This window comes from Pelophylax lessonae (assembly GCF_965119305.1).
Source record: "Pelophylax lessonae genome assembly, chromosome: 10".
Lineage (NCBI taxonomy): Eukaryota > Metazoa > Chordata > Amphibia > Anura > Ranidae > Pelophylax > Pelophylax lessonae.
Window position 1 is genome coordinate 19,217,406 of NC_138777.1, and position 25,619 is coordinate 19,243,024.

Here is a 25,619-nt window from a genome sequence, read left to right on the forward strand (position 1 = left end):
AGGCATCACTCCGGTACAAGAACTTTCTAAAATATCAGTAATATCGGCCACCTTGGTGGCCGATTCCGATATATCGGGGAAAGTGCATATCGGCCCTGGATATATCGACTTTGCCGATAATTGGTCGATCCCTAGTCTAGACTCACTTTGTCATCCCTTTTGCTTAAGGCTGCAAGGATGTTGCCAACTTAGTGTTGGTTATTTTCCTAAATCCCAACCCCTGATGACACCATCTATGTGTCATTCTAGCCACTTCCTGTTAGGCCATAATATCATGGACCCGTTCCTGAGGATATATCATCATGAGCTCACAGAAGATTCTGCAGAGAGCACAGGCAAGTCAATACATAGCACCAACCACTGAAGCCCACTACCAGAATAAGAAGAGGACTAGTAATATCACACAAGTGGACCAAGATCCTATGGCGGAATAAAAGATTTTATGACCCTTAGTAAAATGATGTACAGTAAATAAATTAAAGTCGAACATTTAAATTGCATACATTACATAGGCTCAGTTTGACAGTTATATACAGCCAGTTGGTATAATTTCCCTTATGTTTGCTTTTCCTACCACTAAAATCAGTTGTCATGATGATGGCATAGGCCACTGTTGATCCAAATGAAGTGTCAAGACTTTGGAAGGTGATGTCCATAGCATCCCCCGACGATGAACGAACAATCTGCACACTGCCTGGTTTCTTTGCATGGCCTGAGAAATATATTACAGATAAGATAAAATATAAGTGTGAGCTAAATACAAACATTACAAATACCATGCAGTCTGTAGCTAAATTTTACCAATGCAGTTTTTGTTTTTCTGTGGTAGCTCATACGTGCTTATTTTTTTTTTTTTCGTTCAACTCTGTGTGGATGGTAGAGTCAGAATGTACGCATCAGTGTTGCTGGCACTGATTGATAAGGAAAGACCCAACAGGCTGCATGTATAGAAGGGGACCTGTAGATTGACTTCTGTACAACCAGCCTAGCCATACATGGATCAAAATTTGGCTGCTCCCTTCTGAATTGGCCTAATTTTGAACCATATTAGGCTGGCTTTAGTTCCACTTGTAACACTGTATTATTAGATGTTGCTCTGGTCAGTAGATCCCTAATTATTCCACTTCCTTTAACAGGGTGACAAGTAATTGTTCTACAGTGAAATCTCACAGCAGCATTGTCACCATATGGACAGGATAGTTTGAAATGAACGCAACAAACAAATTAAAGCCCAATAAACAGGCAAAAAATTTGGGGGAGCATACCCATGTATTTCCAAAGCTGCTGCAGCTATGAACCAAAAGACATGTATATTAAAAAAGAATAGCGCGCAAATGCAAAAGAAATTACTACCAAATCTGAAGAGAGTCCATAAATAAAAATGGGGGTTTGGTCCCACCATATGGCCATATCGTGCTCAAGCCCACTACTGCGTCAAAGTACCCCATTATCAGTGGGTCCTACACTATCCATGAAAAAGAGATGAATCCAGCCCTTCTAACCCTTGGAGACAACACTCCTTGCTGGGAAGAATGTGCAAATGCACTACAGGGGACTCCTCCTATATCCATTTGATGGTGGACACTGATTGAGTACAGGTGTATGTGGGGGGTGGGGAGGGCTGCTCAACCTCGATAGTCTGGTCAGACCGAATACATAATAAACAGGCAAAAAATTTGGGGGAGCATACCCATGTATTTCCAAAGCTGCTGCAGCTATGAACCAAAAGACATGTATATTAAAAAAGAATAGCGCGCAAATGCAAAAGAAATTACTACCAAATCTGAAGAGAGTCCATAAATAAAAATGGGGGTTTGGTCCCACCATATGGCCATATCGTGCTCAAGCCCACTACTGCGTCAAAGTACCCCATTATCAGTGGGTCCTACACTATCCATGAAAAAGAGATGAATCCAGCCCTTCTAACCCTTGGAGACAACACTCCTTGCTGGGAAGAATGTGCAAATGCACTACAGGGGACTCCTCCTATATCCATTTGATGGTGGACACTGATTGAGTACAGGTGTATGTGGGGGGTGGGGAGGGCTGCTCAACCTCGATAGTCTGGTCAGACCGAATACATAATAAACAGGCAAAAAATTTGGGGGAGCATACCCATGTATTTCCAAAGCTGCTGCAGCTATGAACCAAAAGACATGTATATTAAAAAAGAATAGCGCGCAAATGCAAAAGAAATTACTACCAAATCTGAAGAGAGTCCATAAATAAAAATGGGGGTTTGGTCCCACCATATGGCCATATCGTGCTCAAGCCCACTACTGCGTCAAAGTACCCCATTATCAGTGGGTCCTACACTATCCATGAAAAAGAGATGAATCCAGCCCTTCTAACCCTTGGAGACAACACTCCTTGCTGGGAAGAATGTGCAAATGCACTACAGGGGACTCCTCCTATATCCATTTGATGGTGGACACTGATTGAGTACAGGTGTATGTGGGGGGTGGGGAGGGCTGCTCAACCTCGATAGTCTGGTCAGACCGAATACATAATAAACAGGCAAAAAATTTGGGGGAGCATACCCATGTATTTCCAAAGCTGCTGCAGCTATGAACCAAAAGACATGTATATTAAAAAAGAATAGCGCGCAAATGCAAAAGAAATTACTACCAAATCTGAAGAGAGTCCATAAATAAAAATGGGGGTTTGGTCCCACCATATGGCCATATCGTGCTCAAGCCCACTACTGCGTCAAAGTACCCCATTATCAGTGGGTCCTACACTATCCATGAAAAAGAGATGAATCCAGCCCTTCTAACCCTTGGAGACAACACTCCTTGCTGGGAAGAATGTGCAAATGCACTACAGGGGACTCCTCCTATATCCATTTGATGGTGGACACTGATTGAGTACAGGTGTATGTGGGGGGTGGGGAGGGCTGCTCAACCTCGATAGTCTGGTCAGACCGAATACATAATAAACAGGCAAAAAATTTGGGGGAGCATACCCATGTATTTCCAAAGCTGCTGCAGCTATGAACCAAAAGACATGTATATTAAAAAAGAATAGCGCGCAAATGCAAAAGAAATTACTACCAAATCTGAAGAGAGTCCATAAATAAAAATGGGGGTTTGGTCCCACCATATGGCCATATCGTGCTCAAGCCCACTACTGCGTCAAAGTACCCCATTATCAGTGGGTCCTACACTATCCATGAAAAAGAGATGAATCCAGCCCTTCTAACCCTTGGAGACAACACTCCTTGCTGGGAAGAATGTGCAAATGCACTACAGGGGACTCCTCCTATATCCATTTGATGGTGGACACTGATTGAGTACAGGTGTATGTGGGGGGTGGGGAGGGCTGCTCAACCTCGATAGTCTGGTCAGACCGAATACATAATAAACAGGCAAAAAATTTGGGGGAGCATACCCATGTATTTCCAAAGCTGCTGCAGCTATGAACCAAAAGACATGTATATTAAAAAAGAATAGCGCGCAAATGCAAAAGAAATTACTACCAAATCTGAAGAGAGTCCATAAATAAAAATGGGGGTTTGGTCCCACCATATGGCCATATCGTGCTCAAGCCCACTACTGCGTCAAAGTACCCCATTATCAGTGGGTCCTACACTATCCATGAAAAAGAGATGAATCCAGCCCTTCTAACCCTTGGAGACAACACTCCTTGCTGGGAAGAATGTGCAAATGCACTACAGGGGACTCCTCCTATATCCATTTGATGGTGGACACTGATTGAGTACAGGTGTATGTGGGGGGTGGGGAGGGCTGCTCAACCTCGATAGTCTGGTCAGACCGAATACATAATAAACAGGCAAAAAATTTGGGGGAGCATACCCATGTATTTCCAAAGCTGCTGCAGCTATGAACCAAAAGACATGTATATTAAAAAAGAATAGCGCGCAAATGCAAAAGAAATTACTACCAAATCTGAAGAGAGTCCATAAATAAAAATGGGGGTTTGGTCCCACCATATGGCCATATCGTGCTCAAGCCCACTACTGCGTCAAAGTACCCCATTATCAGTGGGTCCTACACTATCCATGAAAAAGAGATGAATCCAGCCCTTCTAACCCTTGGAGACAACACTCCTTGCTGGGAAGAATGTGCAAATGCACTACAGGGGACTCCTCCTATATCCATTTGATGGTGGACACTGATTGAGTACAGGTGTATGTGGGGGGTGGGGAGGGCTGCTCAACCTCGATAGTCTGGTCAGACCGAATACATAATAAACAGGCAAAAAATTTGGGGGAGCATACCCATGTATTTCCAAAGCTGCTGCAGCTATGAACCAAAAGACATGTATATTAAAAAAGAATAGCGCGCAAATGCAAAAGAAATTACTACCAAATCTGAAGAGAGTCCATAAATAAAAATGGGGGTTTGGTCCCACCATATGGCCATATCGTGCTCAAGCCCACTACTGCGTCAAAGTACCCCATTATCAGTGGGTCCTACACTATCCATGAAAAAGAGATGAATCCAGCCCTTCTAACCCTTGGAGACAACACTCCTTGCTGGGAAGAATGTGCAAATGCACTACAGGGGACTCCTCCTATATCCATTTGATGGTGGACACTGATTGAGTACAGGTGTATGTGGGGGGTAGGGAGGGCTGCTCAACCTCGATAGTCTGGTCAGACCGAATACATAATAAACAGGCAAAAAATTTGGGGGAGCATACCCATGTATTTCCAAAGCTGCTGCAGCTATGAACCAAAAGACATGTATATTAAAAAAGAATAGCGCGCAAATGCAAAAGAAATTACTACCAAATCTGAAGAGAGTCCATAAATAAAAATGGGGGTTTGGTCCCACCATATGGCCATATCGTGCTCAAGCCCACTACTGCGTCAAAGTACCCCATTATCAGTGGGTCCTACACTATCCATGAAAAAGAGATGAATCCAGCCCTTCTAACCCTTGGAGACAACACTCCTTGCTGGGAAGAATGTGCAAATGCACTACAGGGGACTCCTCCTATATCCATTTGATGGTGGACACTGATTGAGTACAGGTGTATGTGGGGGGTGGGGAGGGCTGCTCAACCTCGATAGTCTGGTCAGACCGAATACATAATAAACAGGCAAAAAATTTGGGGGAGCATACCCATGTATTTCCAAAGCTGCTGCAGCTATGAACCAAAAGACATGTATATTAAAAAAGAATAGCGCGCAAATGCAAAAGAAATTACTACCAAATCTGAAGAGAGTCCATAAATAAAAATGGGGGTTTGGTCCCACCATATGGCCATATCGTGCTCAAGCCCACTACTGCGTCAAAGTACCCCATTATCAGTGGGTCCTACACTATCCATGAAAAAGAGATGAATCCAGCCCTTCTAACCCTTGGAGACAACACTCCTTGCTGGGAAGAATGTGCAAATGCACTACAGGGGACTCCTCCTATATCCATTTGATGGTGGACACTGATTGAGTACAGGTGTATGTGGGGGGTGGGGAGGGCTGCTCAACCTCGATAGTCTGGTCAGACCGAATACATAATAAACAGGCAAAAAATTTGGGGGAGCATACCCATGTATTTCCAAAGCTGCTGCAGCTATGAACCAAAAGACATGTATATTAAAAAAGAATAGCGCGCAAATGCAAAAGAAATTACTACCAAATCTGAAGAGAGTCCATAAATAAAAATGGGGGTTTGGTCCCACCATATGGCCATATCGTGCTCAAGCCCACTACTGCGTCAAAGTATTATGTATTCGGTCTGACCAGACTATCGAGGTTGAGCAGCCCTCCCCACCCCCCACATACACCTGTACTCAATCAGTGTCCACCATCAAATGGATATAGGAGGAGTCCCCTGTAGTGCATTTGCACATTCTTCTCAGCAAGGAGTGTTGTCTCCAAGGGTTAGAAGGGCTGGATTCATCTCTTTTTCATGGATAGTGTAGGACCCACTGATAATGGGGTACTTTGACGCAGTAGTGGGCTTGAGCACGATATGGCCATATGGTGGGACCAAACCCCCATTTTTATTTATGGACTCTCTTCAGATTTGGTAGTAATTTCTTTTGCATTTGCGCGCTATTCTTTTTTAATATACATGTCTTTTGGTTCATAGCTGCAGCAGCTTTGGAAATACATGGGTATGCTCCCCCAAATTTTTTGCCTGTTTATTATGTATTCGGTCTGACCAGACTATCGAGGTTGAGCAGCCCTCCCCACCCCCCACATACACCTGTACTCAATCAGTGTCCACCATCAAATGGATATAGGAGGAGTCCCCTGTAGTGCATTTGCACATTCTTCCCAGCAAGGAGTGTTGTCTCCAAGGGTTAGAAGGGCTGGATTCATCTCTTTTTCATGGATAGTGTAGGACCCACTGATAATGGGGTACTTTGACGCAGTAGTGGGCTTGAGCACGATATGGCCATATGGTGGGACCAAACCCCCATTTTTATTTATGGACTCTCTTCAGATTTGGTAGTAATTTCTTTTGCATTTGCGCGCTATTCTTTTTTAATATACATGTCTTTTGGTTCATAGCTGCAGCAGCTTTGGAAATACATGGGTATGCTCCCCCAAATTTTTTGCCTGTTTATTATGTATTCGGTCTGACCAGACTATCGAGGTTGAGCAGCCCTCCCCACCCCCCACATACACCTGTACTCAATCAGTGTCCACCATCAAATGGATATAGGAGGAGTCCCCTGTAGTGCATTTGCACATTCTTCCCAGCAAGGAGTGTTGTCTCCAAGGGTTAGAAGGGCTGGATTCATCTCTTTTTCATGGATAGTGTAGGACCCACTGATAATGGGGTACTTTGACGCAGTAGTGGGCTTGAGCACGATATGGCCATATGGTGGGACCAAACCCCCATTTTTATTTATGGACTCTCTTCAGATTTGGTAGTAATTTCTTTTGCATTTGCGCGCTATTCTTTTTTAATATACATGTCTTTTGGTTCATAGCTGCAGCAGCTTTGGAAATACATGGGTATGCTCCCCCAAATTTTTTGCCTGTTTATTATGTATTCGGTCTGACCAGACTATCGAGGTTGAGCAGCCCTCCCCACCCCCCACATACACCTGTACTCAATCAGTGTCCACCATCAAATGGATATAGGAGGAGTCCCCTGTAGTGCATTTGCACATTCTTCCCAGCAAGGAGTGTTGTCTCCAAGGGTTAGAAGGGCTGGATTCATCTCTTTTTCATGGATAGTGTAGGACCCACTGATAATGGGGTACTTTGACGCAGTAGTGGGCTTGAGCACGATATGGCCATATGGTGGGACCAAACCCCCATTTTTATTTATGGACTCTCTTCAGATTTGGTAGTAATTTCTTTTGCATTTGCGCGCTATTCTTTTTTAATATACATGTCTTTTGGTTCATAGCTGCAGCAGCTTTGGAAATACATGGGTATGCTCCCCCAAATTTTTTGCCTGTTTATTATGTATTCGGTCTGACCAGACTATCGAGGTTGAGCAGCCCTCCCCACCCCCCACATACACCTGTACTCAATCAGTGTCCACCATCAAATGGATATAGGAGGAGTCCCCTGTAGTGCATTTGCACATTCTTCCCAGCAAGGAGTGTTGTCTCCAAGGGTTAGAAGGGCTGGATTCATCTCTTTTTCATGGATAGTGTAGGACCCACTGATAATGGGGTACTTTGACGCAGTAGTGGGCTTGAGCACGATATGGCCATATGGTGGGACCAAACCCCCATTTTTATTTATGGACTCTCTTCAGATTTGGTAGTAATTTCTTTTGCATTTGCGCGCTATTCTTTTTTAATATACATGTCTTTTGGTTCATAGCTGCAGCAGCTTTGGAAATACATGGGTATGCTCCCCCAAATTTTTTGCCTGTTTATTATGTATTCGGTCTGACCAGACTATCGAGGTTGAGCAGCCCTCCCCACCCCCCACATACACCTGTACTCAATCAGTGTCCACCATCAAATGGATATAGGAGGAGTCCCCTGTAGTGCATTTGCACATTCTTCCCAGCAAGGAGTGTTGTCTCCAAGGGTTAGAAGGGCTGGATTCATCTCTTTTTCATGGATAGTGTAGGACCCACTGATAATGGGGTACTTTGACGCAGTAGTGGGCTTGAGCACGATATGGCCATATGGTGGGACCAAACCCCCATTTTTATTTATGGACTCTCTTCAGATTTGGTAGTAATTTCTTTTGCATTTGCGCGCTATTCTTTTTTAATATACATGTCTTTTGGTTCATAGCTGCAGCAGCTTTGGAAATACATGGGTATGCTCCCCCAAATTTTTTGCCTGTTTATTATGTATTCGGTCTGACCAGACTATCGAGGTTGAGCAGCCCTCCCCACCCCCCACATACACCTGTACTCAATCAGTGTCCACCATCAAATGGATATAGGAGGAGTCCCCTGTAGTGCATTTGCACATTCTTCCCAGCAAGGAGTGTTGTCTCCAAGGGTTAGAAGGGCTGGATTCATCTCTTTTTCATGGATAGTGTAGGACCCACTGATAATGGGGTACTTTGACGCAGTAGTGGGCTTGAGCACGATATGGCCATATGGTGGGACCAAACCCCCATTTTTATTTATGGACTCTCTTCAGATTTGGTAGTAATTTCTTTTGCATTTGCGCGCTATTCTTTTTTAATATACATGTCTTTTGGTTCATAGCTGCAGCAGCTTTGGAAATACATGGGTATGCTCCCCCAAATTTTTTGCCTGTTTATTATGTATTCGGTCTGACCAGACTATCGAGGTTGAGCAGCCCTCCCCACCCCCCACATACACCTGTACTCAATCAGTGTCCACCATCAAATGGATATAGGAGGAGTCCCCTGTAGTGCATTTGCACATTCTTCCCAGCAAGGAGTGTTGTCTCCAAGGGTTAGAAGGGCTGGATTCATCTCTTTTTCATGGATAGTGTAGGACCCACTGATAATGGGGTACTTTGACGCAGTAGTGGGCTTGAGCACGATATGGCCATATGGTGGGACCAAACCCCCATTTTTATTTATGGACTCTCTTCAGATTTGGTAGTAATTTCTTTTGCATTTGCGCGCTATTCTTTTTTAATATACATGTCTTTTGGTTCATAGCTGCAGCAGCTTTGGAAATACATGGGTATGCTCCCCCAAATTTTTTGCCTGTTTATTATGTATTCGGTCTGACCAGACTATCGAGGTTGAGCAGCCCTCCCCACCCCCCACATACACCTGTACTCAATCAGTGTCCACCATCAAATGGATATAGGAGGAGTCCCCTGTAGTGCATTTGCACATTCTTCCCAGCAAGGAGTGTTGTCTCCAAGGGTTAGAAGGGCTGGATTCATCTCTTTTTCATGGATAGTGTAGGACCCACTGATAATGGGGTACTTTGACGCAGTAGTGGGCTTGAGCACGATATGGCCATATGGTGGGACCAAACCCCCATTTTTATTTATGGACTCTCTTCAGATTTGGTAGTAATTTCTTTTGCATTTGCGCGCTATTCTTTTTTTTTTTAATATACATGTCTTTTGGTTCATAGCTGCAGCAGCTTTGGAAATACATGGGTATGCTCCCCCAAATTTTTTGCCTGTTTATTATGTATTCGGTCTGACCAGACTATCGAGGTTGAGCAGCCCTCCCCACCCCCCACATACACCTGTACTCAATCAGTGTCCACCATCAAATGGATATAGGAGGAGTCCCCTGTAGTGCATTTGCACATTCTTCCCAGCAAGGAGTGTTGTCTCCAAGGGTTAGAAGGGCTGGATTCATCTCTTTTTCATGGATAGTGTAGGACCCACTGATAATGGGGTACTTTGACGCAGTAGTGGGCTTGAGCACGATATGGCCATATGGTGGGACCAAACCCCCATTTTTATTTATGGACTCTCTTCAGATTTGGTAGTAATTTCTTTTGCATTTGCGCGCTATTCTTTTTTTTTTTTTTTAATATAAATTAAAGCCCAATGCCAACTAACATTTTTATAAGCAGTTACAGCAGCTTGGATCGGTGTTTCTCAACCTTTTTTCAGTTGAGGCACCCTTTAAAATTATAGACAATCTCAAGGCATCCACTAAAATTGGGGACAGTTTTGAGGCACCCTATTCTAAAGTGTAAAAAACGATTCTAATAGCTTTACACAATGTAGCAATATCTACACGTAGGGCACCCAATGTTAGAGGAGATTTATTCTTCCAAAGTAAATACACTTTTGCACACTGGTACTGACTAGTATTCCAATGTTTCTCTTCTCCCTCAATTTCTCTCCATCAGTCGGCTAATGTCATCCCAGTGCTGAGGGAGAGGGGCACAGGAGGGTCAAACAAGGATGCTGTGGAGGGGACAGACATCCTCCTTATTAACTGATGATGTCATTGGTTGTTAGGATGCCAGTGTCTGGAAAGTCGTAATGGTGCATAATGAAAACCCATGGCTTTGTGTAACTAAAAGGCAGGCTTCATCCACCTGCTGTCTTGAATACAATTTTTGATACATTTTTAGGCATTTTGCCAAGGCACCCCTGAAGAAACCTCAAGGCACCCCTGGGTGCCTGGACACCATGGTTGAAAAAGACTGGCTTTGAATAAATTGTAGCTAAAAGATAAAAAATAGAAAGCCCTTTCTAGTTTAGACAGATCTGGTGCTCTGGTACTTTCAGGCTCCGACTGTCTCTGTTGTAGTTAGTCCCACAGGACAAACTGTGACCTTCTCCATCATTTGTGGATGCCCACCCAGGGTTGGTAGCACACATCATTGAACAACCTTCTTCTAAACCAAGGCTGTTATGGTTACATAGTTACATAGTTAGTCAGGTTGAAAAAAGTCCATCTGGCTCAACCAATAAAAAAACTAAACAAAAAAAAAAAAAACAGTAATGAAAACCCATCCCTACAATCCCATGTACACAATCCTATACCCGCAGTTGATCCAGAGAAAGGCGAAAAAACCCCAGCAAAGTATGATCCAATTTACTACAGCAGGGGAAAAAAATTCCTTCCTAATCCCCGAAGGCAATCGGATATTCCCTGGATCAACTTTACCTATAAATATTAGTACCCATTTATATTAGGTCCACCCATGGAAATAGTCCAGGCCTTTTTTAAAGCAATCTACTGAGCTGGCCAGAACCACCTCTGGAGGGAGTCTATTCCACATTTTCACAGCTCTTATGGTGAAGAAACCTTTCCGTATTTGGAGACGAAATCTGTTTTTCTCTAGACGTAAAGCGTGCCCCTTGTCCTCCGTGTTGACCTTAAAGTGAACAACTCAACACCAAGTTCACTATATGGACCTCTTATGTATTTATTACAACGGCCCAAGTTCATTGAACAGAACACACACTTCAATGCACAAGTGGCAATTAATGCTACAGTTAGGACCACCAATTGCAATGGCCGTACAGGAGGGGAAAGAACCCAAATCTTCACCTGACTGCCCAGAAGACCATTATAATTAAAATAGATATTAGTATTTTAAGGAAGGAAAGGACTTGGGGGGGGGGGGGGCTGGAGGCTGCAGATATTCATGTTAAGATATAAATGATAAACTAAAGAATGTATAGCACAAATAGAAAATGTAAAAAATGTAAACTGCGAAGACAGTACACTAGGTGTATACCTGTTTCAAAAGTAGAAATTGTTGAAGCAGAACCAGAGAAGCTGGTAACAGTTGCTGATGACTGATCTTCATTGATAGTGTCTGTGGCTGGATCAAAGTTTATAGCATTAAAGCCTACTGTGTAGACCCTGAAAGTCAAGAGATCGGCATTCATCTTATTATTATTAGGAACGAGTGGTTTCGCAGCAAATGTAACAACTTTATTGAAATATGATCAACATTAACCTCATGTTTCACCATGCAGACTGCTTAAAGCAATCCCCAAAAAAATGTGGAGTTGTTTTCTGTGATCACCATCCCAGTGCTGACATCAAGATACAAGACTTTCTTGATAAAAAAGCCAACCTCAGCAAAAATTCCTACCCTAATGCCAACTCTCTGATAAGTAAGGCCATATGATCACCATGTTATCAGTGCCTTGAGGATCACATGCTTTTATATAAAATTTTGCTGACAAAACCCAATTGTTGCCGAATTTTCACCTAAGTAAAAACTCACAATTTTGCTCATCACTAGCGATTATTATAAAGCGACACTTTCCTAAAATCTATACTTGAATCTTTTCAAATCTTTCCACATCCAGTCAATCTAACAGAGATTCAGCAATGTGATTCTGTATTTGAAAACATTAGGTGTGTCTCATTGAATGGCGGTCAAAGCAACTCCATTACCTGTAATGTAATGTGGGGTCCAATGGTCCATTAATGTACCCTCTTGAAACAGTTCCATCTCCCACACGGACACTTATCTTATTTGATTGGTCAGCTTTCTGGATATTCTGCGGCTCAATGACAGAGGTCACATAAGTGCTGGTCAACCCATTCCTGAAATCATTATATGTCTTTGCTAAAGACCCTTTAGTTGGTTTGTTGTCTACAAGATAAAAAAGAATGACCAATGGGATAGCATGACAAATTACTAATGAAAATGCATTCAATTGAAAAGCCTGGGCTAAGGGGGAGTTTCATGGGGAAAACTGGAAGATGAGGGCTGTGCTCTGGGAATTTGCTAGTGTGCTAATGGTACTGCTAAGTTCCAGTACTTCCCTGCATTAGCAGATCCAGGCTGTGCCTCTACACCTACTACAGTCCACTGTTGCCAGAGGGATGACTTGACATGCACAGAGGGCCATGCACTGCAGCAGAGGGACCAAGCGACCTGCGAGAGAGGGCATTTGCATCTGGAATGTCTGTAGCTTTGCCCAGGATTGCTGCAACTGTGTTCAGAGCTGCTGCAGTCACCCTTGAAGGCCACTGGAGGTAGCCTGATAGTGAGCCCACCGTTCTAGATGCCCTCAAGGGAGGAGGCCCCATGGTGAACTTCTGAGGTGTGGTAAGAGCACTCTATTACAGTTTTGGGCCCAAACGTTGGCTGTCAACAGTTACGGGGCTGCTGATAGTAATCGCGGGGTCCTGTACACACTACCTGACAGGCCCCCCCAAGAAAATATTAAAGCTATATTTTGCTAAAAATACAACAAAATCTTTATTTGCAAACACATACACAACATAGAATTCCTGCTAAATCTAAAAGACAAAACTGAGTTAATAAAAATGAAGATGAGAGGAAAAAAATATACAGGCTGGGCAGTTGGAGCTCCGGGATCAGAGAGACAGAGGGAGAGAAACAAAGTTACACAGATAACAAACTTAGGAGCAGAGCAAACATTAGAGCCAGGGCTGGCAGGCGCGGCCCACACAGGGAGGGGGATTAGTGAGGGACAACCGCCTCTTTCTCAGCAGTTAAAACCTGGCAGCAGGGAGAGGGAGAAAGACCAGCTGCTGGAGGAAGAGTTCTGCAATTGTGGTCCATCACTAATCCCCCTCCCTGTGTGGGCCCCACCTGTGTGCTCGGGCCCCCCACAAGAGGACCGGTGGTCCTCCCCTATCAGAGGCCCTGAACAGGTATACCACTGGCCAGTGGGATGGGATATGGAGGGACTTTAACTTTAGTCCCCAAGTATATATATATCCCATATTTAAAGCTTCCATATACATCAGGGTCTAGGAGGTCTGGAATTTAACCTTTGCCCTTTGAACCAGGTTTTGGGAACCTTGTGAAATTGGGTTTGATAATGTATTTTTTGGAAATTGTTATTAGGGCAGCTGGTATTGCCTTCGTTTTCCATTGTATGTGACCATTGCTGGCAATATTTGCTCTGCTGAGTGTGCCCATCAAATAAACATCTTCTTATCCAGTCTTGAGGGTGAAGGGTGAGGTACTGACAGAAGGGTGGTTATCTCCAGGGACTAGGGAACCCAGTCATCAAGCTGCTTCTTTTGGGGTAGCATAACATATGTTATACTGTGAAACAGGTTATTCTTAGTAAGACTGAAGTGTGCTCTTTAATGAATACAATTACAAAACTCTCAAAGGACACCAGATTCTCAGCTTGTTGTGTTTTAGGGAACAGGTTTTTATTATCTATTAGTGCAATGATATATAAAGAAGTCAAACATTTGAAATGCATATATTTCATTTGCTCAGCTTCACAGTTATGCTGACAGTTAGTAAAATTCTGTTAAGTTTGCAGTTCTTACCACTAAAATCAGTTGTCATGATGATGGCATAAGCCACTGTGGGTCCATATGAAGTGTCAACACTTTGGAAAGTGACGTTCATAGCATCCCCTGAGTACGTACGAACAACCTGCACACCGCCTGGTATCTCTGCAGGACCTGAAAAATAAATCAGTATCACCCCTCAATTTACAGGTCAGTCAAAGTGTAAATGTGACCTAAATAGAAAAATGACATATATAATGCAGTCTGTCACCAGCAGTAACATTGCTCCCCATGCCAGTAGATCCCTAGATGTTCCATTTTCCTCTAACAGGGTGACAAAGCTAATTGTTCTACAGTGAAATCTTGCAGTAGCGTTGTCACCATGTGGACAAGGTAATTTTAGATGGACTTGAAGCTCAATGGATTTAAAATAAGTAAAAAAAAAAAAAAATTATAAAACCTTTTGGCTAGTTACAGCAGCCAAAATGAAATTATAGCTGAAAGTAGAAAAATCTGTTAGTTTAGACAGATCTGGCACTCTGGTATTCTTAGGCTCTCACTGTCTTCAAAACAGTGGCGGCCCGTCCATTGGGGGCACAGGGGCGCCGCCCCCCCATCCATGTGTCCAGCCCCCTAATCTACATGCAGGGCGCTGGACGCATGGATTCCAATGGGGTTTTTTTTTGAAGCACGTGATTAGAGCCAGAGGCTCTAATAGGCTTCAAAAAAGAGTGGGCTTGGGGCGCAGAGATTCTCCTCCTGGCCAATCAGGAATTCTGATTGGCCGAAAGGAGAAGCCATGCCATTGGCCAAGGAGGAGGAGGAGGGAGGAGACGCATTAGACTTAGGAGAAGCCGCCGCCGCCACTGCTGCTGCCTGCCTGCCCTCCACATGTTCAGGGTGAGTGAGCCGGTGACCCGGGGGGGGGGTGCATGGTGTGCGGGCTGGTGTGGTTCGGGGGGGTATGGTGTGGTCCGTCTGACGCCCCCCCCCCCGGCCCATGGAGCACCAGCCGCCACTGCTCCAAAATAAGCTGTTATTAGTCTCAGAGGAAAGGCTGTGTTCTTTTTTGCTATTGGGAATGGTCTTTTTAAGTCTGGATTACAGGCTGCATCATTCAGATTTTTCCGCTGAGTCAAAGCTGTCATGGATATAAACAATGGGTTACACCATTACAATGGACTGAGTTCACATTACTGCAACAATGAAATGAGAGCCCATCATGGAAGTGCCATTCAGTGCCGCAGATAAAACCACCCATTACCATGCACAGACAATAGGAGTAGAACCAGAAACCATCACCAGACTTGTCAGAAGACAGAAGGAACTAATGTACATCTGTCTTCTGACAAGTCTGGTGAAGGTTTCTGGTTCTACTTCTACGGTACTGTCTCCTACTAAGGAACTAATGTACATTTTAGGGATTTTAAAAAAAAAATGGTTTTGGGGGAGATTTAGAAAAGGACTTGGGAGCTAGATGCTGAAAATGTCCTTAAAATTATACAGTAAGACCTCGCGGGGGAGATCCCCAGACTTTTACGTACCCTCATCTTCTTTATTCTCCTAGCAGCTAAAATAACCATAGCGCGTTCATGGAAATCACTGGTGCTAAATATTGTGATGGTCAAACATGAAATCTCCTGGATCATGGTTAACGAAAAATTGACTAGTATCCGTAAAGATAGTCAAACTAAGTTTGAGAAAGTATGGAACTCGTGGGTAGCATATCTTCAGGCTCCCTGAGTGTCGAGAGGTATTTGTAATAGGTAACAGGTCTAGGGGGACAGGATCTGATTTGTTCTTTTCTCTCTTTGTATTGCTATTTTTCTTCTTCTTTTTCCTTACATACTTCTTTGGTTATTCTGAGTATTACTTGAAAAGGATAGTTTGGTATGGACCGGATAGATTGGTTCCAGTTGACATCTATTATACTGATGTGATGCATGTATATTGTTGGTGATTACTAATTCCAGATGTTGTTATGAGACGCATATTGCTATATACTTGGGTTTGTATACATCATTTTTTGAAATCCAGTAGTTGATCTTAATACCATTACATTTTGATGTTTGATCCTCGATTGACAGGATTCTGGTCCAGGATCTTCAGGCTCCTTCAAACCTTATTCCCTATATCCTTTTGTAAGGACGCCAAGCTGGTTTTGCTGCACTGCCCGATTCAGGGTTTTTTTCATACCAAAAAAAAAAAACTGGCGACTTACCCAGTGGTGTATTTTGGTTTTGTGCTGCCCTAGGCAAGACTAAAATTGGGCCCCCCCCCCTTATGTAAATTCGCCCCACTCCTTTTTTAACAGATGTGACTCCCTTGAAAATTGAAGGACTGCAAGTCCCAGCATGAACCCCTGAGATCTCACAAGAAGGGGGGTGAGAGGGGGTGGGAGAGTGAGAAGGGGTGGGTTTGGGAGAGAGAGAGGGGGTGGGTGAGGGAAGGAGAGAAAGAGAGAGGGGGAATGAGAGATAGAGAGAGAGGGGGGATGAGAGAGAGAGAGGGGGATCAAGGAGAGAGAGAGGGGGATGAGAGAGAGAGGGGAGATGAGAGAGAGAGGGGGGATAAGAGAGAGAGAGGGGGGATGAGAGAGAGAGGGGGATGAGAGAGAGAGGGGAGACGAGAGAGAGAGGGGAGACGAGAGAGAGGGGGGGATGAGAGAGGGGGGATGAGAGAGAGAGAGGGGGAATAAGAGAGGGGGGATGAGAGAAAGAGAGGGATGAGAGAGAGGGGGGTGAGAGAGTGGGGATGAGAGAGAGAGCGCGAGAGAGATAGAGGGGGTGAGAGAGAGGGGGATGAGAGAGAGAGGGGGGATGATAGAGAAAGAGAGAGGGGGTGAAAGAGAGAGAGGGATGAGAGAGAGAGGAGGAGTGAGAGAGAGAGGAGGAGTGAGAGAGAGAGAGAAGGGGGTGAGTGAGTGAAAGAGAGAGAGGGGGGGGTGAGAGAGGTGGTTCTAGCAACCAGTGGCCAATAGAGTCTCAGGTGGAGGGGGGGGGGTGGCTTTTTTGCTGCCCCCCTGCAAAGTGCCACCCTAGGCCTGGGCCTTGTTGGCCTAGGCCAAAATACAGCACTGGACTTACCTGTTTAACGTTGCAAAGAGAGCCATTGCCAGAGCCCGGAGGAAACTCTCTGTATTGATTGCTGTGTTGAGGAGCATAACAACTAACCTTATGAATAATGAGAAAATGTCTAGTATTCTTAAAGACTCCAACACCAAATTTCTTAAAATCTGGTCCCCTTGTTGGTCTTACGCCCGAACTGCTTCCTTTTGTTTGTCTGTTTTGTCCATTATGTTTGCAATATTTGGATACAATTTTACTCAATAAAGTCCACTGTTTGCCTTTCATGTCGGAGTGCGGTCCAAATTTCTCTTGTGCTTGGATTTGCTCAGATTTGCACTGGACGTGCACCCGATTCTTGAGGTTTAAATCACTCACACCTGAGCGGCTACTTTTCCATTGTTGTCAATGTCTGGTCTTACCCCCCCCCCGCCAACATTGCATCTGACTAGTCTGGGCTCTACTTAATTAATGATTGGGTCCAAATCCTAGCCTGCGGGTATCTTCCCCCCCCCCCCGCTTCTCTCCTTTTCGTCTGTACCCCCCCTCCTTTTTGTTCTTCCTTTTTTCTCACTTTCTCGCTTTTTCTCTCTGGCATTCTTCCCGTTCCTACCCTCATCCTTTCCTTATATATACTGGTGCCTTCAGACTTCGGTCATTTTTGCAGACCTACAGCCTGCCCCGCGGGGTTGTACTCTGAGCACTTGCTCTACAAAAATAGACCTGTTTTTAATTCATTCATTGAAGTTCTGTGTATTTCTATGATTTCCTCCTAACCTCTATGCATGTATGACCTGTTGATCTGCATCTGTGCATTTCTCAATAAAAATGATTGTACCAGAAAAATGATAAACTAAAGAATGCAGAGCACAAACAGAAGATGTAAAAAATGTAAATCATAAATACATGACATCATGTACTGTATATACCTTTTTTATTAGTAATAGTAGTAGTAGTTGAAGCTGAACCATAGAAGCTGGTAACAGTTGCTGTTGACTGATCTTCTTTGATAGTATCTGTGGCTGGATCAAAGTTTATAGCAGTAAAGCCTGCTATGTAGACCCTGAAAGTCAAGAGATTGATGCCCATCTTTATTATTAGGGATAAGTGATTTTGCAGCAAATGTAACAATTGCAATTTAATGTTATCAGCATTAAAGAGGTTGTAAACCCCCATTAATGACTTGTGCTGGAATTGTAAACAGTAGGGGGTATATCATTGTATGGTGGTTAAAGCATCTACATTACTTGTAGCGTAATGCGGGGTCCAATGGTCCATTGAGGTATCCTCTTGAAACAGTGCCATCTCCCACATGGACACTTATCTTATTTGATTGGTCAATGTTCTGGATATTCTGCTGCTCAATGACAGAGGTCACATAAGTTCTGGTCAACCCATTCTTGAAATCATTATAAGTCTTTGATAAAGACCCTTCAGTTGGTTTGTTGCCTATAAGATAAAGAAAAAAAGAATGAACAATAGAATAACATGACAAATGACCAATGTAAATACCTTCAACTCCAAATTTATGTTTTCTCTATTTCTATATTTCATTGATTCAGCCTCACTTTTTCTTTTCTTATGAAAAAATCCTTGGCTCCATTTTTTTATTGTCTTTTTTTTTTTTTTGAGCGGGGGGGGGGGGGGGGGTATACTTAGTGTTTTAGGTATCCTTGTAAAACAGGATTTTGTTTAAATAAAGTTATCAAGATGTGTTTCTAGGCATAATTTGCAATTATATATGCATATTAAAGCGTAACTCAGCTTTTGTTGAGAAAAAAAATCATTCCCCTCTGGGTGATCTCTGTACATTACAAGGATTTTAACAAACTTTGTTGCGGATTCCTACCTTTTGTTATTCTGAAGAAATCATTGTTTTTTCCTCTGTGCCTCTGAGCTGTGTGGGTCTAATGGGAGCGGTTTCATAATTATCTATCAGCTGTGCACCTGCAGAGCTCTAATGAGGAAAGCTGCTAGCTCTGCATCCCTTTAGACGTGTTTCTATTGGGAGTATCTCACCAAAAATTGCATTTTTATTGCAGGGGATGCCAGAAATCTTACTTGTATCTGAAGCAGACTTCTGGGAAAGTTAGTGAGTCAATCACACAAGCAGGAAATTATGTTTCTGGGGGTGTTGTCAGTATACATTCTGTATACAGAACAGCTCCAGGCGGCCATATTGCATGAAATTTCAGAAAATACAGCGGCTGCAGATTGAAAAGGAAAGGGAATTTTTAATAACATTCAATCACAATTTGATTTGTGTCGCAATTGTATACGCTGTATTGTTTTTTCTTTATTTGATATTTTTTTCCCGACGAAAGTGGAGTTACCCTTTAGGGCAGCCATGTTTGCTCATCACAAAAAAATATTTAATTTTTTAAAAATAATTTTACCAATATGTGTTTTCCAGTCAAAATTTGTCATTTTAAATGGGCATGAAGGAGGCCAAATTAGCTCATTACGTATTCGGGAACTGCTTTCTGCTCTTCAGTGTCACACAACGGTTGTGCTTTACTGATCCTTCTTAAAATGCAAGTCTACGGGTAGACTTACTAATTACAACCAATGCACTCCTTGTGTGGCTAATCTCAAATACAATTAAAGAAAATTACACTTAGCAAGCCATATATTTTAAAAAGTGCAAGAATAGTCAATTTACATGTTACAGTAACTACTGGACATTTTTCAGTTGCTCTTTTTGTGTGGACTCACTTTGCCACCTTTTCCGCTTTAGGGCAGCGGGGAAGTTGCCAATCATCTGATAGGTGAGTATGTGGACAGAATGCTGAAAGATCTTGTTACCCGAGCCCCTTCTTATTTTAGAGATTGTAAGGGCATATTTACAATTTTCAATACAACATAGTTGGAATAGAGTCAACTCTTGGTCACCTGATCGCTGTGAAAGCCTCTGAGTGGCTATCACAATGATCAGTCACCCTGTGTTTTATTCCTCTCTGGATGGAGGGGAGAGATACATTGTATCTTTCTGTCCTCTTGCAGGGAGAAAAATAAACAAAACTACGTGTAAAAAATATAATAATAAAATATAAAGAAATAAAGAAAGAAAAAATACCAAGCTCAAGGTTTAATCTAGTTCAGTGCCAGGGTTAGTGTTTAGGTCTGTGGCAAACATCGCCACTTACAGAGTATTCTGTCAGGAATGATTGTCCAACTGTATTATGTGTGTATTGTATGTGTAAACGTAACCCGTGCAGTACCTGTAGGATTTTGTATTGTGTTAGCTGCTGGCTCATGAATGTGTATTGGAAACCCCTGCTGCCCCTCTGTGGAAACCCCGTATAAGTATCTTGTTTTAAATACAAGTCCTGTGAATAAAAGAGTTAGTTGACCTTCAAGCCATGTGCCGTCTGGTTATTGGAGGGTTGGGAATATTATACGCTACCAGGATTATTGTATGCTGTGCATGACTACCAGTGGAGATATCGTGGATCATACTGCTACTCCGCTACAAGGTCAATAAGGGTCAAAGATCAAGGTCATGGTCAAAGGTCATGTTCAGTATATTTTGGGCAGGATTTTTTAAAAAAAAAAAAGCATTTTAAAATTAGTATCAGTGTTTGTGTGTTCTAAAGAGGAAGTAAATGCACGTAAAAAAAAATTAGAAAAAAAAACCTGTAAAGACAAAGGCATAATGCATCACATACTAGCTCATTATGAAATACTTGCCTAAAACGAAGCCCCCGAAGGGTCGCCTGCTCAGCAACAGGACGGCCGACATGTCCGGCCGCCCTGCTTCCTTGTTCGCGTCCTCCGGCCATCTGATTGGCCGGAGGCGCGATTACATCACTCCCGGAGCTGCCGTTCACGGCATAGGGTGGCCGTTCCTTCAGAGCGCATGCACCAATGACGTCATCAGCTGCATGCATTGTAAATATCTCCTAAACGGTACATGTTTAGGAGATATTTATAGCACCTATAGGTAAGCCTTAATATAGGCTTACCTATAGATAAATGTAAAAAACTGGGTTTACAACCTCTTTAAGTACGATACAAAAAAAGCAAAATGCGCACTATTGCTTCTGGGCTGTACTACAGGTACATACAACAACTTACATTCACATACAGTATGTGGTATCACTGTGATCATCAGAAGCAGGAGAATTTTTTTTGGGTTGTTCTTTGGTGGTAAGTTATGGTAGTAGCAAGACATTTACAGCTAAATTTATTTTTTTTGTTATATTTTGGGACAGTTTTCCTTTGATAATGAAAAAAAAAAAAATCAGGAGATAACCATTACCATTTACCACCAAATGAAAGCCCAATTTGTCCTGAAAAAAACAAGGTATAATCCACCTGGATGCATAAATTAGTGTGCTTAGGCATTAACATTTATTTTACCCTTATGCGCGAAAGGGGTTAGGGACTAAGTGGAGTATGGCAGCTCCATCCTGAAGAAGCCTTTGGCATAAAGATGAAACACGTTGCAATTGCTCTAACAGTAGCAGAAAGGTCAGAAGGTCTAGGAGTCCAAGGAATCTCTTGATGATTCACTATGTGTCTAATATCCACATGGAAGGGTATTGGTGAAGTCATGAAAAGGGAGGATATATAGAAGACACGCAGCAATAATGAACTCTGACTCAATGAAGCATCAAAACAATAAGTACAGTCCAGTGGGATGTGGACATCCTGTGCCCTTGTACTGAATGAGATGTCCCGTAGTGTGCTGGCAGTACTTAGGTCTTGCACATAGTACCCCCATTCTTAAATGCATGAAGGACGCAGAGTTGGGTTTTTCATAGTGCTGAGTTCAGTTGTGGGGGAAGTTGCTTCCAGTCTGGGAGCCATGATGTATAAATATTGATACAAATTGTGTAGGTCTAGCATCAAATGCTGGCTTAGTACTGTAGCACAATACCATAACATGGCTTGAGAGACTTATTCTATGGCCAAGGTGGTACCATATGAATTCAGAGGACTGAGGATTCTTTAAATACTATGGCATGCTGCCTCCTCTGTGGTATTGAAGATATACCTTTTTTTGCATGGATTATGAGCCACATCCATAAAAACATCTCTGGGGGGCCCAAACAAGACTTTCTAAGAAAGAACTATAAATGCTTACAATATATTAGCAGTCGGGGAAGGGTATACTAGTGAGCCCACTAGTGCAGGAAATGGAAATGAACTTGTTTGTCTAGATTGAGTGGATTTTAGGTCCTCTCATCATTTGTGGTTTTTGAACAGGCTATTATTATCTAAGACTACAATAGTGCAGCCTACAGGGCTTTTTTTCAGATAGAATGCGGGGGAACACAGTTCCGGCAACTCTAGCATTGAATAATTGTAATGGCAAGGTGTGCTGGGGTATACTGAAGGGTCTTTTGATGCTGGCTGCTGGGTGATCTATCTGGTGAGGTTCTATTTTTGTGTGGAGGTTGATTGTCGCTAGGTAGGTTTATTGTTGCTGGTGGGGAGTCTTATGTTGCTGGGGAGTCAATTGTTGCTGGGAGGGATATACTGTTGAGGGAGAGGTCTACTGTTGCTGGGTCCTGGAGGGTCTATTGGTCCTGGCTGCTTGGAGATCTTTTACTGCTGCTGGGAGTCTATTGTTACTGGGGTGGTATTTAGTTTTGGGGGTCCATTGTTGCTGAGAGAGGGGGGGGAGTCTATTGTTGTGTGAGGGATCTATTGCTGCTGGAGGGAGGTCTATTGCTGCTGGGGTGGGGTCTATTCTTGCTCACTGTTTTACTGTCTTTCTTGTTATCGTTAACACATTACATACAAATTACTTAGTAGCACAAAATTATATTTGATTCTTTATTCTCTAAAAGGGGTGGTATTGGGAGGTGAGTAGGTGGTGGAACCAAGGGATGGTGCTCAGAGGTAGGTAGGGAGCAGCAGGGGCTGACTGGCAACATTCAGCCCAGGGGGCAAGTAAAAATCAGAAGCCCATGGTGCAGCGAATCGGCATCGCTCCAACTAGCCCTCTTCCTGGCCTCCTCCTGACCCCCATTCTCTACTCCCTAGGTTCCTGACCTGGCCAGCAGGGGGCGGTTGGGGGGAGCTCGGACAGCTCGATCGGGGCTGGCTGGGGTAGGAGAGTCTCTATTGGTGCATGGAACTGGACTCTGTACAGACACAGTTGACACCATCCATTTCTGGGGGGGGGGGGGGATTTGAAGGGGTAGGAGGTCTGCGCTCTGTCCTTGTCTTTATCCCGCACTCAGTAGGTCAGCAGTGGGGACTTTTTACTTCTCTTCACCAGGAATCCTTTAGGCATGTCTGTGGCAAAAGCGGTGCAGCCTTTTTACAGGGCATCAGAGCAGAGACAAGGGGTGACACAGAAGGGGGGAGTTCCAGCATCTATTCTCTGAGGAAAAAAAAGCCCTGGCAGCCTATCATATTTAGATATTGGAACTGACTGTCTTATATGTTTATTGATTAGATGAGAGATTAGCTTATCCGCTTAGTGTTGGTTCACATTGATGCGACGCGGGAACCCTGCAAATCCACTATGGGTTCCCGCATCGGACGCGACTCGCAGGCAGTTCACAATGCCATATGTGAACTGCTGGGAGTGTCAATACAAAGTTAATGACACCCCCAGATTAGTTTGCATATCGCAGTGCGAACAGTCAATTCGGACATGAATCGGATCGCATAGGTGTGAACACCCATGCGATCCGATTCTGGTGTGGACCAAAAAAAGGGTCCTGCGTGACTTTGGTCCGAATGCAATGCAAATTCAGCCATACAATCTGTATGGCTGAATTCGCATCGCACAGACATTGCATGTGATTTGGATAGCAGTGCCGTGCGAATCACATGCAATGTCTTCCATCACTACAGTGTGAACCGGCACTTAGTGTACTTTGTTTCTAATATATAGCAATTTCCCTGTTATGGCAAGTTAGGAGGAATTGGGAGAAGTCTGCACAATCTATCATCTTAGTTTCCATGGCGGATTAGTACAATGACATATACTGTATAGTAAGTATAATTCTATAATTAGCTGTTCATACCACTAAAATCTGTTGTCATGATGATGGCGTAAGCCACTGCCGGTCCAAATGAAGTGTCAAAATTTTGAAAAGTAATATTCATAGCATCCCCCGAGGATGAGCGAACAATCTGCACACTGCCTGGTTTCTCTGCAGGACCTGAAAAAGAATTCAGTATCAGTATCACATCTCCATTTACAAGTAAGTTAAAGTGTAAATGTTGGTTACATAGAAAAATGACATTTATGATACAGTTTGTCACTAGCGGTAACATTGCAGATTTTGTTTTTGCCAAGTCCCACTTGTAATATTGTATAATAAACTTTAACCTTTTTACTACCAGAGCCATTTTTGCGTTTTTTTGCACACATGTTTAAAAAATAATTTTAGGCCTGAATATTACACAAAACCCCCAAACATTATATATTTTCTGAAAGCAGAAACCCTAGAGACACAGATTATTACCTCAAATTTCAGTGAAAACAAACTAAAGTGAATCTTAGGGCTAACAAATGCATCAAACTACCCACATTTTTTGTAAAATATAAAAGACGAGGTTGCACCAAGTAATTTATAGATACCCAACATGTCCAACCTTAAAGTGGAGTTCCACCCTCAAAAAGAACTTTTCCCCATCCGCTTGCTCTAAATTACCTGAAAAAGAATTGGATATTTTTTTTTTTTTTGATTCACTTACCTTGTTTTTAAAGAAAATATGCTTACCTTCCTTTCTCTTCCTCCCTCTGCTGACACTGCCGCCGCCGCCGTCACTTCCTGCTTGCATTGACTCCCGGGAGATGAGCGTCATCGATCCAAGGAGTCAATGCGCCTGCACCTGTGTCCCTCGTCACTTCCGGGGCAGGCGCGGCATTCCCTGCTAAACAGCTTCTGGGCAGGCCCAGAAGCTGTGCAGGGATGACGCGCCTGCACCGGAAGTAACGAGCAGGGCCGGTGCAGGGCATTCTGGGACTCCGACGTCACCAAAGAGGACGCTCCGGCTTCAGCTGCCCACACCTGAGATGGCAGCACTGGACAAGACATTTTCAAGGTAAGTATTTCTTCTAAAAGGTAAGTGAAACAGGGGACAGTTCAGAGGCTATAGTTGCTTAAATGCACTAGCCCTGACTGTCCCGGGGGTATTTTTATCTAAAAAAGAATTTTCAGGCTGGAACTCCGCTGTATATTTGTGCGCAATCGCGATGTGACGGTGCTCACCGTCACTGGGAGTGAAAGACAGATACTTAATGGACACGGAGAAAATGGTTTGGATAACTTATTTATCAACAATATCTCTCAAGAAATATGAAGGTTTAATCTCACTTTACACTGTGAGACCTCTAACCTGTTGTCAGGAAGTCTGTGACTCCTAAATAATCATAGCAATATGTAGATGTGTATTCCATGTACTTCAATGTAGGAGACGGACAGACTGTCACTGGTAGGCTCTCCCTATTGTCTATCTATTGAGGTGTGATGTGGATTGTGTTAAGTCTGTCTGTTCCATTGTTAAATATTAATGACCTCACATTGTTTCTG

General features: G+C 43.3%; 1 protein-coding gene across 1 annotated transcript in view; it reads right to left on the bottom strand.

Moving 5' to 3' along the window:
• Positions 1-25,619, bottom strand: part of LOC309565194 (uncharacterized protein) — a gene marked incomplete at both ends in the record, with an annotated part of 239,729 nt that overhangs the window by 69,564 nt on the left and 144,546 nt on the right. The window contains 7 exons of the mRNA XM_082269988.1: positions 575-712; positions 11,547-11,674; positions 12,218-12,419; positions 14,087-14,224; positions 18,045-18,178; positions 18,363-18,564; positions 24,105-24,242. Of these exons, the coding sequence (XP_082126114.1) occupies positions 575-712; positions 11,547-11,674; positions 12,218-12,419; positions 14,087-14,224; positions 18,045-18,178; positions 18,363-18,564; positions 24,105-24,242 (1,080 nt within the window). The remainder of the gene's footprint in view (positions 1-574; positions 713-11,546; positions 11,675-12,217; positions 12,420-14,086; positions 14,225-18,044; positions 18,179-18,362; positions 18,565-24,104; positions 24,243-25,619) is intronic.